Source organism: Erpetoichthys calabaricus, chromosome 1 (genome assembly GCF_900747795.2).
Source record: "Erpetoichthys calabaricus chromosome 1, fErpCal1.3, whole genome shotgun sequence".
Lineage (NCBI taxonomy): Eukaryota > Metazoa > Chordata > Cladistia > Polypteriformes > Polypteridae > Erpetoichthys > Erpetoichthys calabaricus.
This window is the reverse complement of record NC_041394.2, coordinates 192,201,572-192,220,302: the sequence shown is the minus strand read 5'-3', so window position 1 is coordinate 192,220,302 and position 18,731 is coordinate 192,201,572. Positions and strand designations below refer to the sequence as shown.

The 18,731-nt window shown below is 37.7% G+C and overlaps 1 protein-coding gene across 1 annotated transcript in view; it reads left to right on the top strand.

The window, feature by feature from the left end:
- The window catches only part of LOC114658458 (ubiquitin carboxyl-terminal hydrolase 15-like), a 190,725-nt gene that overhangs the window by 133,808 nt on the left and 38,186 nt on the right, over positions 1–18,731 (top strand). The window contains 2 exon segments of the mRNA XM_028810532.2: positions 7,285–7,560; positions 18,635–18,705. Of these exon segments, the coding sequence (XP_028666365.1) occupies positions 7,285–7,560; positions 18,635–18,705 (347 nt within the window).

Genomic DNA, 18,731 nt, shown 5'->3' with positions numbered 1-18,731 from the left:
GCTCCTGACAGAGGGGGTGTGAGCTGCCGCCTTCAACAGCTTTGTGCCGCAGTGCTTCACATACAGCCCTATTGATTTGTTTGCTTTCTCTGTCTTTATGACAGTCTGTGCTCCTGACAAGCACTCCTTTGAAGAGGAAGATATGTTTGCATTCTTTTAATTGTGAGACAGAACTGTCATCTCTGTCTTGTCATGGAGCACAGTTTAAACTTTTGAAAAAGAGACAAATGTTTGTTTGCAGTGTTTGAATAACGTTCCTGTCTCTCTACAACCTCCTGTGTTTCTGCGCAAATCTGTGACCCAAGCATGACAATATAAAAATAACCATATAAACATTAGTGATGGGAACTCCAGCTCTTTTCAAAGCTTCGGCTCTTTTGGATCGGCTCCCTTTAAAGAGCCAGCTCTTACGACTCCCGAATGGCTCTTCGTTTAGTATCACTTGGATGCTTATATTTTAGCCTAATTAAGCAATTATGAATGGTTTGTGTATAGCCTAAGCAATTTCTTATTCATTGTTTTCAGACATTACGTATTTTATGCATTTTTTCATTACAATAAATACACAGTTACTATTGTTTAACATTTTAATAAAAGCTTTAAATGAACAGCTTAACACAAAACCACAGCAAACAAATTAAATAAAGGCCAAACTTAACAACAACAACACAACACTATGACTCTTTGAATAAAAGTTTTTCGGACAGGTTGGCATTCAGAAATGCCAGATCAGCTTAGATGGGCTGATGCGATTTCTCCTCTCCGTGATTATTTGTCCTGTTTTTGAGAAGACTCTTTCTGAGGGGACCGATGTAGCGACAATGCAAAGTCTTCCTACCATTACCTTAACCAGGCGTGGGTAGACTGCAGCCTTGGCCTCCCACCAGCTCACTAGGTCTTCAGATCTTTGGATGAGGTGCTCCTCAAGATAGGACCTCAGCATCAGCTGTGGGATTTCTCCTTGCAGTGTCTACTGTTGCTCTTTCGTCAAAGAGCCTCCATACAGCAGAAGCTTGTGGTTCCTGTGAACACGCCCCTGCTCCAATTTCTTCGATCTTGTCCCTCTGATGGAGGAGCAGACAGGCTGCTGGGGTTGCATCTTGCTGCTGCTGCACTTATTCTTTGAAATGCCTCATCCACAGCTCTTTTGTTATTAAATGCTACTTTTTTTCCAGAGCAGTGGTTTCTGAAAGCACAGTGTTATACTCCATCCTTAGATATATAGTTATGGAATAATTGTTTGGGACAAAGTTTTTCTGCTAGGGAGAACATACATGGGGTTTAAGGCCTGTACAAAAGTTGTAAATCCACTGTCCTCCACAATGGAAAATGGTTAAAAGTCGCTAGCTATCATTTGATCATTTGGCCAGCTCCTCATCAACACTTATTTGTTTGTTTGGCGTCATTTGTTTTGGAATAAATGTGCTCATTTTGGTTAGAACTGAAGACCGTGTTATACCTGCAGTTTTCGGTAAGACAGTGGATGCTGCAGCAGAAGTACTTGGCTCTTTTCCACGGTCAGTGGATGGCAGGAGAGAGGGCACGCTCTCCTCCAGTTGCACGGATGGGTGGGTGGTTCTTATATGATGTGTAGGTTTGTTGTTGACCCTGCTCTAACGGATATTTTCATATTACAAATTCTGCACTTAGCTATGGAGTCTGCAATATCACTGAAATGCAGCCAGATGCTGCTTCTTTTTCGGCTTTCACTCAATTCTTCACTCTTCTTTTTTTCTTCACGATGCGTTTGCATTTAAATCTGGCTCCTCATCTGTCGCAGCGACAGGTACACAGAGCGTACCTGGCCTGTACCAACACTCGCTGTCTTCGGAGCATCTGCCCCCCTTTCTTCTTTCACATAATGGTACGATCCTAGTCCGATGTGTCGTTCGTGAACGAGCCAGCATTATGAGCCAATGTTCTATGTGCCCATATAAATAAAGACCCGCCCCTGCCGAATGGATTTTCAGCAGAGCTGAGCAGGAGCCGCTGAAGCTTCGGCTCTGCTCGACGGGCATCGGCTCCTCTCGTTCGCTTCAAAGCATCGGCTCTTAGAGCCGGCTCGTTCGCGAATGACACATCACTAATAAACATATGGTTTCTACTTCGCGGATTTTCTTATTTCGCGGGTGGCTCTGGAACGCAACCCCCGCGATGGAGGAGGGATTACTGTACATGTTTCTTATTGTTTGACTAAAAATACTGTAGGGTGAAATCAACCCTAACCCATCCCCTTCTGGGTAGGATCTTGTGGTCTTGTATTGCCTATTATCATCCAATTGACACTCGCAACGACCACCAGAGGGCAAAATGGAGGTGACTGCCAGCATTCTTTATGTTTAAACATAACATTCTTTATGTTTGAGCAACACCACGCCCCTGTTGCTTTTGAAATTAAATAGAGTTGGCCGGTTCTGAGTGTCAACGGGATGATAACATACATACAAGGCCGCAAGACAAGCACATTAGTGAGTCTTCATTGTTTAATTTATTTTTATTTTTAAAGTTGTGTGGTTTTTTAATTGTATTTTTCTCAATTAAAAAAAAAAAACACTTTATTTTCCTCCCGGGCAATGCTGGGTATTTCAGCTATATCTACATATATAAAAAAAAGTGTATGTATGTGTGTATGTATGTATGTATGTTCTTGCATCACTTCCAAATGGCTGGAGTGATTTTCTTGAAACTTGGTACACAAGTTTCTCATTGGTCAACTAAAAATACTGTAGGGTAAAATCAACCCTAACCCACCCCCTTCTGGGTAATGTGAGGGGTAATCTTACGGTCTTGTATGCATGTTATAATCCAGTTGACACTCTGAAAGACCACCAGTGGGCGAACTGGAGCTAACTGCCAGCATTCTGTATGTTTGAGCACCACTGTGCGCCTGTTGCTTTTGAAATTAAATAGAGTTGGCCGGGTTGGTATCCCAACTATTTTTGGGACTCATTCTGTCTTTGTGACTATAGCTGCCATATATATATAGATATATCTTATATATAAAGCAGACTGTAACAATCTTGCAGTCTTGTATGTATGTTATCATCCAGTTGACGCTCGGAACGTTTCTGGTGTGCTCCATAGAAGCAACAGTTTTATCATGAAAAATCCGTAGTATTATTTGTTTGTTGTTTAATGTTTGTTTTTGTTAACTATATTTTCATTTTGCATTATTCTTATTGTAACAATGTTGTACAGGTAATAGGATTAAAACGACCTAATAATAATATTGATTTAATTCACTTTTTTTACGTCGTCAAAAATTCTGCATGTAAAAACTTATTACTACAATTAATGAACTAAACCGTAGCTAATGTGTTGGTGTTACAAATCTTTTTTTAAAAAGAAAAGAAGAAATAGGATTTTTTTTTTAATAAGTTCATAATCAAAAACTAATTTAATTAACTTATCAAAATCAAAGGTAAAGTATAAACCAAATATAGCTATGATATTTAACTTATAATATTTATTTATACCGTAGGTAAAATATTTAACATTTAATTAATTGTAAAACAATTTCAATTTGAAAAGGAAAATTGGAGATTTGGTCTTGTATGTCTGTTATCATCCACTTGACACTTGGAATGTTTGGACAATCATTGAAAATTGCTGGAATCAATTTGGACACAGCCTGTTTCTCACATGGACAACTTTATGTGGCAAGTTCAAGGGTACAAAGTCCTAAAAACCTTTATATATTGGCTAAAGATGGAAAAACTAAAAACACTGTATATAACAAGGCACTTCAGTAAACAATACAACACATTAGCGAGTCTTCATTGTTTGTTAATTGATTTTTATTTTTAAAGTTTTATATATATATATATATATATATATATATATATATATATATATATATATATTTGTCAAACAACAAAAAAAAAACACTTTATTTTCCTCACAGGCAACACTGGGTATTTCAGCTAGTAATCTATAAAGGTACTTTCAAAGTACAATGACAGTACAAACCAGAGGTGACCAACAAAGTAACTGTTTATCTCTGTTGCAGTAGTATCCAGTACTGCAGTAGATGAACATCTGAGGGCAATAAGCTATGAGCTTAAACGTCATTGAAAGTGGGACTGCAGCAGAACACTCTGTTCTGTGCAGTTACTACAATATGAGCACACCTAGTAAAAATCTTAGTGATTACTATTTATTATACAGTAGTACGTTTTTTTCTGGATATTCGTGACCAACAAGACAGCATCCTGTTTCTCTGAGCCAGCTCGATCGGCAAATACATGGACTGTAAAGTCACCTTAAGAAATGCTTTAGTATACTTATTACCAATTTACTAACAAATTCATGTTTACTCATCTGTAATAAAGTTTCTTCCAGCCTGGATGAACCTCACACCACCTGTCCTACCCTTCTACCTACCTTTAATTTGATTTTCCAGAATTAACAACAATAGAGCAAGAGGAGCATACATACTGTAGTTGGAGATTAAACCATGGAAGGAAGAAGCATGATCACACACCAGAATAGTTTGACACGTGTTCATGTTCTACATCATCTGTCAGCTGTTTGATAGCCAGAAAGTGCAACTGATGAGAGGTTCATCCAGACTGGATTTATGTGCAAGTGAGTAAACACACCTTTAAATATGAAACACGTTTATCTTTTTTAGGGAATGTGTGAAAGATCTTAGTTTCATCTCCTGCATTAAAAAGTATTAATATGAGCATCATTTTTACTTTGGGAATGTGTACTTGACAAACTTGGTGTAGCAAACAACTACGTAACTACTGTGGTGAAGTATACACTTTCTAAGCCTTCGGTAAATGTTACAGTGTCCTCCTTAATGTTTGGGACAAAGGCACATTTTCCTTGATTTAGCCCTCTGCACCACAGCTTAAAATTACAAATTTAAAAATTCAGACGTAATTAAAGTGCACATTGCAGACTTTAAATTAAGGGTATTTGCATACATTTCATTCACACCATATAGAAATGACAACACTTTTTCTACATGGTCCCTCATTTCAGGGCACTATAATATTTGCGACAAATAGAGTGACAGGTGTTTCTGATTACTCACGTGTTTTTCATTGCTTCATTAGTGCAGGTGTAAGATACCTAGGCTTGCTTCTACACTTTGGAGTCTGTAGCTGCCATTGTTCAATATGACAACAAAAGCTGTGTCAATGACAGTTAAAGAAGCCATTATGATGCTGAAAAATAAGAATAAGACCATTAGAGACATCAGTAAAAGACCATTAGAGACATCAGTAAAACCTTAGGATCACCTAAATCAACTGTCTGGAATATCATTAAGAAGAAAGGAATCCACTGGTGAGCTCAGTAATCACAAAGGGACTGGTAGGCCAAGGAAGACCTCTATTGCTGATGATAGAAGAATCCTGACTATGGAAAAGAAAAAGCCACAAACGCCTGTCCGTCTTGTGGACGGATGAGACAAAAGTTAATTTTTTTATCAGGGTGATGGCATAAGCATAGTGTGGTGATTAAAAGGAACTCTCCAAGATCCAAAGCATACCACCTCATCTGCTAAACGTGGTGGGAATGTTATGACTTGGGCATGTATAACTTTCACAGGTACTGGCACACCTATCTTTATTGATGATGCAACTGCTGACAGCAGTTGCACAGTGAATTCTGAGGTGTATAGAAACATCTCAAGTTCCAGGAAATGCCTCCAAGCTCATTTGAAGGTGTTTCATCTTACAATAAGATGGTGATCCCAAACATACTACTATGGCAACACAGGACTTTTATCAAATCTAAAAAATGGAAAATTCTTGAATGGCCATGCCAGTTGCCCAGTTTAAATCCAATTTTGCATGTCTTTCATATATTGAAGAGAAAACGTAATGGGAAAAGCCCCTGAAACAAGCAGGAGCTGAAGATGACTGCAGTAGAGGTTTGGCAGAGCATCGCCAGAGAAGATACTCAGCACCTGGTGATGTCTATGAATCCTAGACTTCAAGCAGTCATTGAATGAAAGGAGTATGCAACCTGGTACTAAATATGACTGCTTTAATATACGTACAATTGGTATAACTCGAATATTATGGTGTCCTGAAATAGGGGGAGGGGTGCAATATAGGAAAAGTGTTGTCATTTTTGAATGGTGTGACTGAAATATATGCACATACCCTTAAAATCTAAAATGTGCACTTTAATCATGTCTGAATTGTTTGATTTATAATATTAAACTATGGAGCAGATTGCTAAATGAAGGAAAAATTAGTCTTTGTCCCAAATGTTATGGAGGACATTGTTGAGCTAAGTGAAAACTGGCCAAATCTTTGGCTGTGGAAGAAGAAAGACAGTGTCAGTCAACAGATAAGTTCATTTTATGAAGTTCTAATACATAACTTTTATATGCACTTTGTTCTGAGTCTCACAGCACACTTTTTTATTGGTAGGCATCTACCTTTTGCGATACACCACATATGTTAGTGCCTAAACCTTTTCATTGTGCTTGATCACTTACGTTCAAAAAACCATAATCTTGTCTATCTGTCTACATAATTAATTTATATTTTACCCATCCTTGGATTGTGTAACCATACTGTGATGACAACTTAACAATAATTCCATGTCTTCTCTCAAGTTTTTATTTGTGTGTGCTAACATGTTTCTTTAAAATATTTTATTACTGTTATACAATAATATTAATGTATTATTGTTTTTCAAATTGTATTTTTATACATTATACAGAAGTACTGTCTCGGAAAATAAATATTTTATCTGCACCCAATTTCACTGTTTGCAAATACAATATGTAAAATAAAGCATTAAAACAAAATACTGCTTTTCATCTTTGCTAAATGTCAGTTTAATTTTTTAAATATCTCATCAATATGATTTGACAGAAGAATTTAGAAGTACAGTGTGTGTTGAAAGTATTCACCTCAACTCCCTACTGGGCCACCTTTTGCTGTTTTAGGAGCAAAAGCTACATGACATTTAAAGTGTTTTTCTTTCTTTTTTCTTTTTGTACAGTTAACAAAATGCACATAAGTGATTGTGGCCCCAGAAAATGTAAAGTATATTTTGTTAACCATATAAAAAGTCAAGTTAAATGTGTTGTAACATTCAATTGTAATACAGCAAATACATTTAGTTGTTCTACATATATATGTTGTTAGCATGTAAATGAAAATTACTTGTACAGTTAATTTTTTTCTTGTATAAAAATACAGTAAATTCCATCTAAAAGTGCAGCCACCAGTCAAACTCTTACCTGTTTTGTTTTTTTTTTTTCCTTGTCCCCCGCCCAACCCTGACCACCCCTACTTCCACAAATCATAGGTGAGATGGACACAGACGATCAAGATGATGAGTCAAGTCAGGATCAGGATTTACCATCAGAAAATGAAAACAGTCATTCTGAGGAGTCCGTGGCAGGAGACAACGAGCTAGATAATGGAGTTAGTGGGGAGCACATTTGTAAAGGACATAATACTCTGGCGCTCAAAAAACAACTCTTTACATTCCAATTTAATAATTTAGGTAATACTGATTTCAATTACATCAAGCAAGAGCCAAGGCAGATACGTTTTGATGACAGACATCTTAGGCTTGATGGTAAGTTTATTTAAGGCAGCTATGTTTTATTTTAATATTGTTAATATTATTTACTGCTACTTGTTTGTAATATACAAATATGAAAAAGTTTGGGAACCCTTCTCAGCCTGCATAATTATATACTGTACTTTCAACAAAGAAGATAACAGTGGTATGTCTTTCATTTCCTAGGAACATCTGAGTACTGGGGTGTTTTCCAAACAAAGATTTTTAGTGAAGCAGTATTTACTTGTATGAAATTAAATCAAATGTGAAAAACTGGCTGTGCAAAAATTTGGGTACCCTTGTAATTTTGCTGATTTGAATGCATGTAACTGCTCAATACTGATTACTTGCAACACCAAATTAGTTGGATTAGCTTGTTAAGCCTTGAATTTCATAGACAGATGTGTCCAATCATGAGAAAAGGTATTTAAGGTGGTCAATTGCAATTTGTGCTTCCCTTTGACTCTCCTGTGAAGAGTGACAGCATGGGATTCTCAAAGCAACTCTCAAAAGATCTGAAAACAAAGATTGTTCAGTATCATGGTTTAAGGGAAGGCTACAAAAAGCTATCTCAGAGGTTTAAGCTGTCAGTTTCAACTGTAAGGAATGTAATCAGGAAATGGAAGACCACAGGCACAGTTGCTGTTAAACCCAAGTCTGGCAGGCCAAAAAAAATACAGGAGCAGCATATGCGCAGGATTGTGAGAATGGTTACAGACAACCCACAGATCACCTTCAAAGACCTGCAAGAGCATCTTGCTGCAGATGGTGTATCTGTACATTGTTCTACAATTCAGCACAATTTGCACAAAGAACATCTGAATGGCATGGTGATGAGAAAGAAGCCCTTTCTGCACTCATGCCACAAACAGAGTCGCTTGTTGTATGCAAATGCTAATTCAGACAAGCCAGATTCATTTTGGAACAAAGTGCTTTGGACTGATGAGACAAAAATTGAGTTATTTGGTCATAACAAAAAGCGCTTTGCATGGCGGAAGAACAACACCGCATTTCAAGAAAAACACCTGCTACCTACTGTCAAATTTGGTGGAGATTCCATCAAGCTGTGTGGCTAGTTCAGGGACTTGGGCCCTTGTTAAAGTCGACGGTCGGATGAATTCAGCCCAATATCAACAAATTCTTCAGGATAATGTTCAAGCATCAGTCACAAAATTGAAGTTACACAGGGGTTGAATATTCCATCAAGTACAATGTTCTGGAATGGCCATGATAGTCCCCGACTTAAATATCATCGAAAATCTATGGGATGATTTGAAGCAGGCTGTCCATGCTCGGCAGCCATCAAATTTAACTGAACTGGAGAGATTTTGTATGGAAGAATGGTCAAAAATACCTCCATCCAGAATTCAGACACTCATCAAAGGCTATAGGATGCGTCTAGAGGCTGTTATATTTGCAAAAGGAGGCTCAACTAAGTATTGATGTAATATCTCTGTTGGGGTGCCCAAATTTATGCACCGGTCTAATTTTGTTAAGTTGCATATTTTCTGTTAATCCAATAAACTTAATTTCACTGCTGAAATACTACTGTTTCCATAAGGCATGTAATATATTAAAAGGAAGTTGCTACTTTGAAAGCTCAACCAATGATAAACAAAAATCCAAAGAATTAAGAGGGGTTCCCAAACTTTTTCATATGACTGTATATGTGTATATATGTATGTATGTATGTATATATATATATATATATACACACAGTAGAACCTCGGTTCATAAACATCTCGGTACACATACAAAACTTTTGCCTCGGTTCACGACCACATACTCAGTATACGAACAAGCCAGTTTCCCTTTCGGTTTGTACATGTTCAGTCTCTCCTTGTGCAGCGAGCAAGCAAGAGAGAGAGAGCATGACACACACACACACACACACACACACACACAGGCGCGAGAGAGAGGCGCACACACACAGGGGAGCACGTGAGAGAGAGAGGCGCACACACACAGGAGCAAGCTAGAGAGAGACACAGACACAAGGGCACTCCAGGAGAGAGAGAGAGGGATGACTGGATGCATAAGGTAGAGAAGGCTTGTTTTTGTTTTCAGTTCTGTTTATAGTGATTGGTTCGTAGCGTGCATTGTTGCAATGTTACTTTTCTTGGTGGTTTATTAAATTATGGATTTTTCAAATGTTCATTTTTTTTCCCTGTGTATAAAACTCATTTAAAAAAAAAAGTGTTTTTAGCAAGCGGTTCCTAGCACTATAGCACAAACTATTGCTGTGTTAGTTTTCTCTGTTTTTCAATGTAGAGAAAAGCCAAGCAAAATGACACCTTTTATTGGCTAACTAGAAAGATTACAATATGCAAGCTTTCGAGGCAACTCAGGCCCCTTCTTCAGGCAAGATGTAATACAGAAACTGAAGTTTCCTATGTTTATATACACACTCTAGGACAAGAAACAACATTGGTAAATCTTTAAATGAGAGATTTTGTATGTAAAAAATTAATAGATTCATTCAGGCTAGGGTTAATTTAGCAAGAGAGAAAAGAACAATGTATTGTCAAGATCTCTGGATAAGATAACTGTCCAACAAAGTCTTTTGAAGTTTGTAATGAGTTTTTCAAAACAATGTGGGTCTGTAGACAGGTTGTCTGTCATTCTGAGAGATGTAAACAATCCTCATATCTGGCCATAAAACTCTTGTCTTTATTCAATCCATGTTGTAAAGTATTAAATTTTAGCATGAGTTTAACTTCCCATTCTTTTCTCTCTTGCTGTGTTTTGAAGTTGCCCATAAGCACTGTGACCTTAAAGTCCTTCTCACAGTGTCCATGGCTGTTGAAGTGGGCCGCCACAGGAACATCTGTGTTGCCATGTTTAATGTGGAACCTGTGTAAGTTCATTCTCTGGCGGAGTGTTTGTCCAGTTTCTCCCACATAGAGTGCAGTGTCAGGACATTTCATGCAGAAAATTAGGTAGACTACATTAGATGATCTGCAGGAAAATGATCCCTTGATGTGATGTTCGAGTCGGCAGTGTGGTATAACTATACGGTCTGTATCATAGATGTGGGCACATGTTTTGCATCTTTTCTGTAGGCATGGAGATGTGCCATTTTCTGTTGGTTCACTTAGAGAGCCTCGGACAATTAATTGTTGAAGGTTTGGTGGTTGTCTGTATGCCAGGAGGGGAGGTTCAGGAAATACATTTTTCAGTGTTTGGTCATTGTTTAGTATTGGCTGAAGTTCTTTTATAATTTTTCGAAGTGTTTCAAGATGTGGGTTGTAGGTGACAACAAGGGGGATGCGATCCTTGTTGTCTTTGTTTTTATATTCCAGAAGGTTGTCTCTGGGTATAGCAGTAGCTCTTCTTATTTGAGTGTCTGTTGTTTTCGGGGTGTAACCTTGTTTGATGAAATCTTGTCTGAGCTCCTGCAGTTGTTGATCCCGGTCTGTTGGGTCTGAGCAAATACGATTGTACCGTATTGCTTGGCTGAAAATAATGGAGCGCCTTATATGCTTGGGGTGGAAGCTATCATTTTTCAGGTAGGTCCGTCTGTCTGTCGGTTTGTGAAAAATAGAAGTTACAAGGGTGTTGTCTTTCAGTTGAACGGTGGTGTCAAGGAAGCTGACTTCTGTTTTTGAGTAATTCAGCTTCAGCTTTATGTTGGGGTGAAAACAATTATATTCATTATGAAAATGGAGGAGGTCCTTTTCACTGGCAGTCCAGATTATGAAGATGTCATCTATGTAACGGAGATACAACATTGGTTTTACGATGCACATTGACATGAAATCTTCCTCCAATTTTGCCATAAAAAGATTTGCATAGTGAGGTGCAAACCGACATCCCATTGCAGTCCCCATTTGTTGTAAGTAGCAATCCTGTCCAAAAGAGAATAGATTATGTGTCAGAGTGAATTTTATCATTTCTATTACTGACTTTGTGGGTAAATCATGTTGTTTGAGGTACATTTCACATGCCAATATGCCATCATCATGGGGGATGTTAGTGTAAAGTGCCTCAACATCCATTGTGGCCAGTAAGGTTCCCTCAGGTAAGGGGCCTAAAGCAGACAGTTTTTTTAAGAAGTCAGTGGTGTCCTGGATGTAGCTGGTTGTGTTACGGGTGAGGGGTTTAAGGATCTGCTCCACCCAACCTGAAACATTTTCTGTAAGGGAGCCAATTCCTGAGATTATAGGTCTTCCTGGGTTCCCTTCTTTGTGGATTTTAGGAAGCATGTAGAAGTAACCCATTTTGGGGTTCTCAGGAATTAAACTGTTTACATGATCCCTGATGTCAAGAGGAAAGCTACTTACTATTTTTTTTAGTTCCTTTTTGTAGAGATCTGTTGGGTCTTCTTGCAGTTTGTGATAATGCACAGTATTGGACAATTGTCTTTGTGCCTCCTGTATGTAATCTGACGTGTTCATGATGACTAAAGCACCCCCTTTGTCTGCTGGTTTGATAATGATTTCTGTATTTTCCCTTAGTGAATGTATGGCTCTCCGCTCATCCCTAGTAATGTTTTCTATCCGATTTTGTTGCCTGTTTAAGATTCCTGTTTTCACTCTCTGTCGGAAGCAGTCTATATAATTATCCAGGGTAGAGTTTCTGCCAGCTTCTGGTGTCCATGTGGATTTATTGGTGGGGTTGTTGTAACTGCTTGTTGTTGGTTCCTGTGTGTTACTGTTTTCTTTCTTGTGGAAAAATTCTTTTAGTCTGAGTTTTCTGAAGAATTCTTCCATATCACTGCAGAGTCTGATGTTGTCAATGGGCTTTGCAGGACAATATGAGAGTCCCTTTGTAAGTACCGACATCTCTGCTTCATTTGGTCCGTATATATATATATATATTTATTTATTTATTTATTTATTTATTTATTTATATTTTTATTCATCTTTTCTTTAATACATATATAACTTAAAAATAAATAATTTTTAAGTACACTTTTTTGTAATGGTGTCAAGCAAACCACAGACTCGTACAGCTTCAAAGACCTTATCTTTCTTTATGTTATTCTTTGAGGTTTTTTCCTTTGTCACTTCAATAAGCTGTGCATACTACTTTATTCTACTGTGTCTGTTATTTGTGACTTTTACTGCTTGGCTGATAACTGTTAAATGTTTTAATGGAATTTGAATAGTTTGAAAAATGTGCTAATTTTGTACAGTATCACTGCTGTTCAGCAATGTCAGACAAGGCATGTACTGAAAAATCAAGTAAAATGCAGGTTTTGTTTTTGCCTATTTGTAGTTCCACATAAAATGACATTATCCTATTACCGTTCCTATCGCGCTTGCCAGCTCCCCGATCATGAATTCAGTCATACACGTTGTAGTGAAAACAATAGGTGCTGATTTTTTTTATTTATTCTTTTTTTTAATTTGTCTATATGTATGCATTTTCATATTTTGTCAACTTTTGTACTTATTAGTTGGTATTGAATAGTAACATGGCTCTTCACAGTTCTCTTAGCTGTTACCTTTCAAAGTGCTGCAACTGCCATGTGTGCTTTTCTTTAAATAAACTCTGTGCCATACACAAATTATGTGCACTGTTAAAACATATATTTGTCATATATGGATTGGACAACATATGTAGGTCTCTTGTTTGTCTGCACAATAAAGACAAAATCCTGGAAAATGTTATGAATTTTATAAATACCAGACAGTTTGCTATTTTTGGAGTCAAAAACAAAAATCACAGGAAAAAAGAGGATGTGTCACCACCCTACATCTATTTTTATTTCAAAACAATATCAATAGATCAGCTGTGATTGAAGAAGAAAAAATAGTCATAAACATAAATGGATTTTTTTCCCCTTATAGATTCTTGTGTCATATGAATCTACTTATGCTATATGTCAAATACGGGTAACTTATAGTGGGGAAAGCAGGAATGCAGTTGGGAGAAGATTGGAGCCTTTTGCAGGCAGGAATAGATGGAATTGTTTTTGGGAGCAGCCAGGAGTATGATTAGACTTTGCTGGCATGCAGACCTCTACATTGGAGCAAGAGAGTAACAGTTCTTTTAGGGTGTAGTGGAGTCATTTACTGTAATGCTGAGATTAACACAAGCAAAGCAAAATGCAATTTTTACTCTTTTGTCTTTTTTTTGCCTTGGAGTAAGATTTTTTTCTTTAATACATTACATATTCTTATATATAATTATTTTATACTAACTGTGCCCCTCGGCTCTGCCCGCGTAGAAGTGAAAGAGGACAGCGAGGAGGGCCCTGCCTGGCTTCCAACTCCTAACGTCACGCTTCCCCCTCCCCTCGGACTGTAGTCTCTGTCTCGGATTAGCGTGAATATATCGATCCTGCAAGCGAACTATGATTCTTAGTACAATGAGAGAAGTCGCAAAATGAACTGGAGTGTTCAAGCAAATTCTATAAAAAAGCCAGATCTAAATCCATTAAGTAGTTCTCTCATTCACTAGCAAAGCGGATGTAAGATACGCCCTGAGGCTGGGGCGTGAGTGAGGAGAGCCCTGCTCCCTTACCCTCAGGCCCACTGCGTCTCTCTCAGATTCCCGCAAATAAATCGGTACTGCAAACGAACTATGATACATAATGCAATGAGATAGATCGCAAAATCAACTGGAATGTTCAAGCAAATGATAGAAAGAAACCCAATCTAAATTCGTTAAGTAGTTCTCTCGTGAAAAGTGGACAGACAGATTTTATACATATATATATATATATATATACAGTAATCCCTCGCTACTTCGCGGTTCACTTTTCGCGGATTCATGACTTCACGGGTTTTTAAATACAAGTGATTGCCCGCCTATCGCGGAAGTTATGTTCCAGACCCATCAGCAACAGGAGAAAATCCGCGATATAGAAAAACCATATAAATAAACATTTTTATAGTTTAAGCCTTAAAATACCCATCCCACATGCTTTAAACACATGTAAACTTATAAAACACACTTTAACACATATGATATGTGGATGTCGGGCTAAGGATATGAGTAACATCTCACTATTATAAAACATTTTAACTTCACCCAAGACAAGACAGTGAGACAGGAAAATTGGTGATGTACAGGCTTAAAATTATTGACTCGCAGAGCGACAAGCAGCACAAAGCCAGCACAAAGTCCACTTCTCCTTAGCGTTCATTCAGCTCCCCACCCCCTTGACAATGCGAAGTGGCAGGAGTGTACTGCGCTTCCGGGGAGGGGGGGTTTGAGCGAAGGTGCGTTCAGCTCTCACACACACACACACTCCTCCTTCCGAACGCGCAGAGCGACAAGCAGGCATTTTGGCAGAAGCAGCACAAAGTCCATTTCTGCTCAGCGTGAGTTCAGCTGCCCCCCTTCACAAAGCGAGTGCAGACACATTGACGTCTGATCGCTGCGTGCAGTGTGCAGTGTTGGTCTGAGGTGTTTAAGAATGTAGAAAGTGTTTAAGAGCATAGGAAGTGTTTATAAGAGCGTGGGAAAGGTTAACAAGAGAGTGAGAAAGGTTTATAAGAGTGTGGGAAGGGTTTATAAAGCCTTAAAATATGTATAAATAATAAAATAAATATAGGTCGCTACTTCGCGGATTTTCACCTATCGCGGGGGGCTCTGGAACGTAACCCCCGCGATAGGTGAGGGATTACTGTATATATATACATATATATATATATATATATATATGTATATATACAGTAATCCCTCTTCGATCACGGGGGTTGCGTTCCAGAACCCCCCGCGAAAGGTGAAAATCCGCGAAGTAGAAACCATATGTTTATATGGTTATTTTTATATTGTCATGCTTGGGTCACAGATTTGCACAGAAACACAGGAAGTTGTAGAGAGACAGGAACTTTATTCAAACACTGCAAACAAACATTTGTCTCTTTTTCAAAAGTTTAAACTGTGCTCCATGACAAGACAGAGATGACAGTTCCGTCTCACAATTAAAAGAATGCAAACATATCTTCCTCTTCAAAGGAGTGCGCGTCAGAGAGAGAGAGAAAGAGAGAGAGAGAACAAAGCAAGCAGTCAAAAATCAATAGGGCTGTTTGGCTTTTAAATATGCGAAGCACCGGGGCACAAAGCAGTTGAAGGCAGCAGCTCACACCCCCTCCGTCAGGAGCAGAGAAAGAGAGAGAGATAAAAACAAACAATCAAAAATCAATATGTGCCCTTCGAGCTTTTAAGTATGTGAAGCACCGTGCAGCATGTCGCTTCACGAAGCAGCTGCACAGAAGGGAGCAACGTGAAAGCATTTTTAGACGAGCGTCTGTATCATCTAGGTGTGCGAACAGCCCCCCTGCTCACACCCCCTCAGAGAATGTCAGAGCGAGAAAGCAAACAATCAAAAATCAATACATGCTGTTTGATCTTTTAAGTATGCGAAGCACAGTGCAGGAAGCATATCGCTTGACAAATCAGCCATATGCAAGCCCAGCAAGAAAGAGAGCAATGTGAAGGTTTTATTGAGGAGCGGCTATATCTTCTAGGGGTGCGAACAGCCCCCGTGCTTACAATATATTTGAGGAGTTTTATTTAATACGTAATACGCGCTCTGGTTGGGTAGCTTCTCAGCCATCTGCCAATAGCGTCCCTTGTATGAAATCAACTGGGCAAACCAACTGAGGAAGCATGTACCAGAAATTAAAAGACCCATTGTCCGCAGAAATCCGCGAACCAGCAAAAAATCTGCGATATATATTTAAATATGCTTACATATAAAATCCACGATAGAGTGAAGCCGCGAAAGGCTAAGCGCGATATAGCGAGAGATTACTGTATATATATATAGATATATATATATATATATATATATATATATATATATATATATGTGTATATCTATCTATCTATCTATCTATCTATCTATCTATCTATCATCTATCTATCTATCTATCTATCTATCTATCTATCTATATATATATATATATATATATATACGAGGGCAATCCCAAAAGTAAGGTCTCCTTTTTTTTTAGAAATACAAACAACCGTTTATTTTCTATAATGTTTACATCATTTTAACGGTTAAAGACTTATTTATTTTTTGTACATAATCAGCATTTCGGTTGATGCATTTTTGTAGACGCTGTGGTAGTTTTAGAATGCCCATGTCATACCAGCTCGCCGCCATGTCCTTCAGGAAGCGTTGAACCTCATCTTTCACCTCTTCGTCGGAGCTGATTCGCCTTCCGGACAAATTTTCTTTCAACTTAGGGAACAAGTGGTAGTCACTGGGTGCCAAGTCCGGACTATAGGGTGGGTGGGTGATGAAGTTCCAACCGCCGATCTTTACACATGTTTTCCTCAACCTTTGCGACTGTCTCGTCGGAAATTGATGGTCTCCTGCGCGAACTTTGCACTTGGCGGTAGCGTTCAACGGGAGCTCCATTTTCAAGGGCTGCCAAGCCAAGATTGAGCATCCCAGCGAAGCCGCACATGCTTGTTTGAGAGTGAAGGAAGCACCAATCACAACAGTGTGGCCAACAGCAGTACGCACAGTTTCTCTACGTCCCCACCGCTTTGGAGACCTTACTTTTGGGATTGCCCTCGTATATATATAGAGAGAGAGAGAGATTGAAATTAAAAAAGAACAATAGGCAAAGGAATTGTTTATTTTATCATATTTATGTCTTTGTAGCATATTGCTTCATTCTTTCCAGACATGTGTGCTACACAGAAGCTAAAAAGCCAGAAAATGGCTTCTTTAGCAGTTTCTCTGTCTATTGTATAACAAAACAGGACCCTTTTAGCCCACTGACAACATTTCTCAAGGCCAATTTGGCAATTTTGGATCATTTAGCTAGTAACTGAAGTCAGGGGTAAGGTGTTCTGACTGAACATGGCTATGTGATTTACTTCTGTGGTGTGCTGTTAGTGACAAAAACAGATTTGTTAAAGCACTGCTATTTCCTATACATATGGTATTCTTTATAAATCATGATGAGTAGCTCCAGCGTGTGCCAGCTCATGTGTGCTTCTTACAATGTGAACAAATAAAACTTTTAAGAGCAAGTATTCCCTAATCATTATTAAACTCTAAACTCCCACATTGTGATGTAATTCGAAAAAAGCATGACCAGTGTCAGACACCAAAATTAGAAATACTTCATTTTTGCATACTATATTTCCACAGATTTTGGGAAATTTTCTCCCTTAAAGGGCATCTTAGATAATTCAGTGACAATTTATTATATTAGGTGCTTATTCTAGAGCCTTTTTCTCCATTGACATTCTAACATAACCCATATGTGTACATTTCACACTACATTTGCCAAAGGAGGAATAATCTTTTTATAATAAAATTATTGTTACATGTACAAATAATGCAGCATTAAGAAAATACGCTGAGTAGACATCAACAGAAATACCAATTGTTTTCAGTGTTAAATACACTATTATTTGAAATAACTAACTTATTTTGTCGCTGTTTTATACTTTTGTTCCTTACATTGTTTCTATTGCCCACAGATAAACAAAGCTTAGTAAACATTAAGCACATTAGTAACTAATGATTTAAACAAATGTTGCTTAGGGATAACAGGCTCTGTACGGCCAAATTTAACTACTGTATATTTGTTTGCAGAAATGTCTAATATAGTACAGTATTAGATATGCAGAAGCACATGTTTTCTATTTGAAAAACTTAACTACAAAAGTAAATGCCTACAGAACTGTTAATGTTCTTTTTAACAGTATTACTGTCTGTTTTGAGTGAAATGATAGCACCAAGTTCTCCAAGTTGAATTCACAGTGGCTTTACTTCTTAATAAAATGAACTTTTGTGTTTATTAACTAAGGCATTTCACATAGCATAAAAATATAAGATTATTATTATATTATGATATTTAAATCAAGATTTTTTTCCAACTGATAATATCTTGAATTTCAGGATATAAGGCACTTAGTTTACAGTATTACCTTAAGTCCAAACTTTTTTGTCCCTTGCTTTATATTTTTTGAAAACTTATATCTATATTTAATTATATCTTTTTAAACATAATTTGGAAATACCATTCCAAAAATTTTGTTAAATGAGAGCATCATATTGTTCATACGTTAAGCCTTCACTTTGTTAAACAAGAATACTTGTAAAGTGTTGTCCTAACCCTGAATTTTATTCATATATATTTTCTTTTATTCTCCATGTAAGAGAGATCATATCTGGCTTTGGACTGGGATCCAGAGGTGAAAAAACGATATTTCAATGAAAATGCTGCAGAGGTAACTGAACTATTAATGTATGCAAC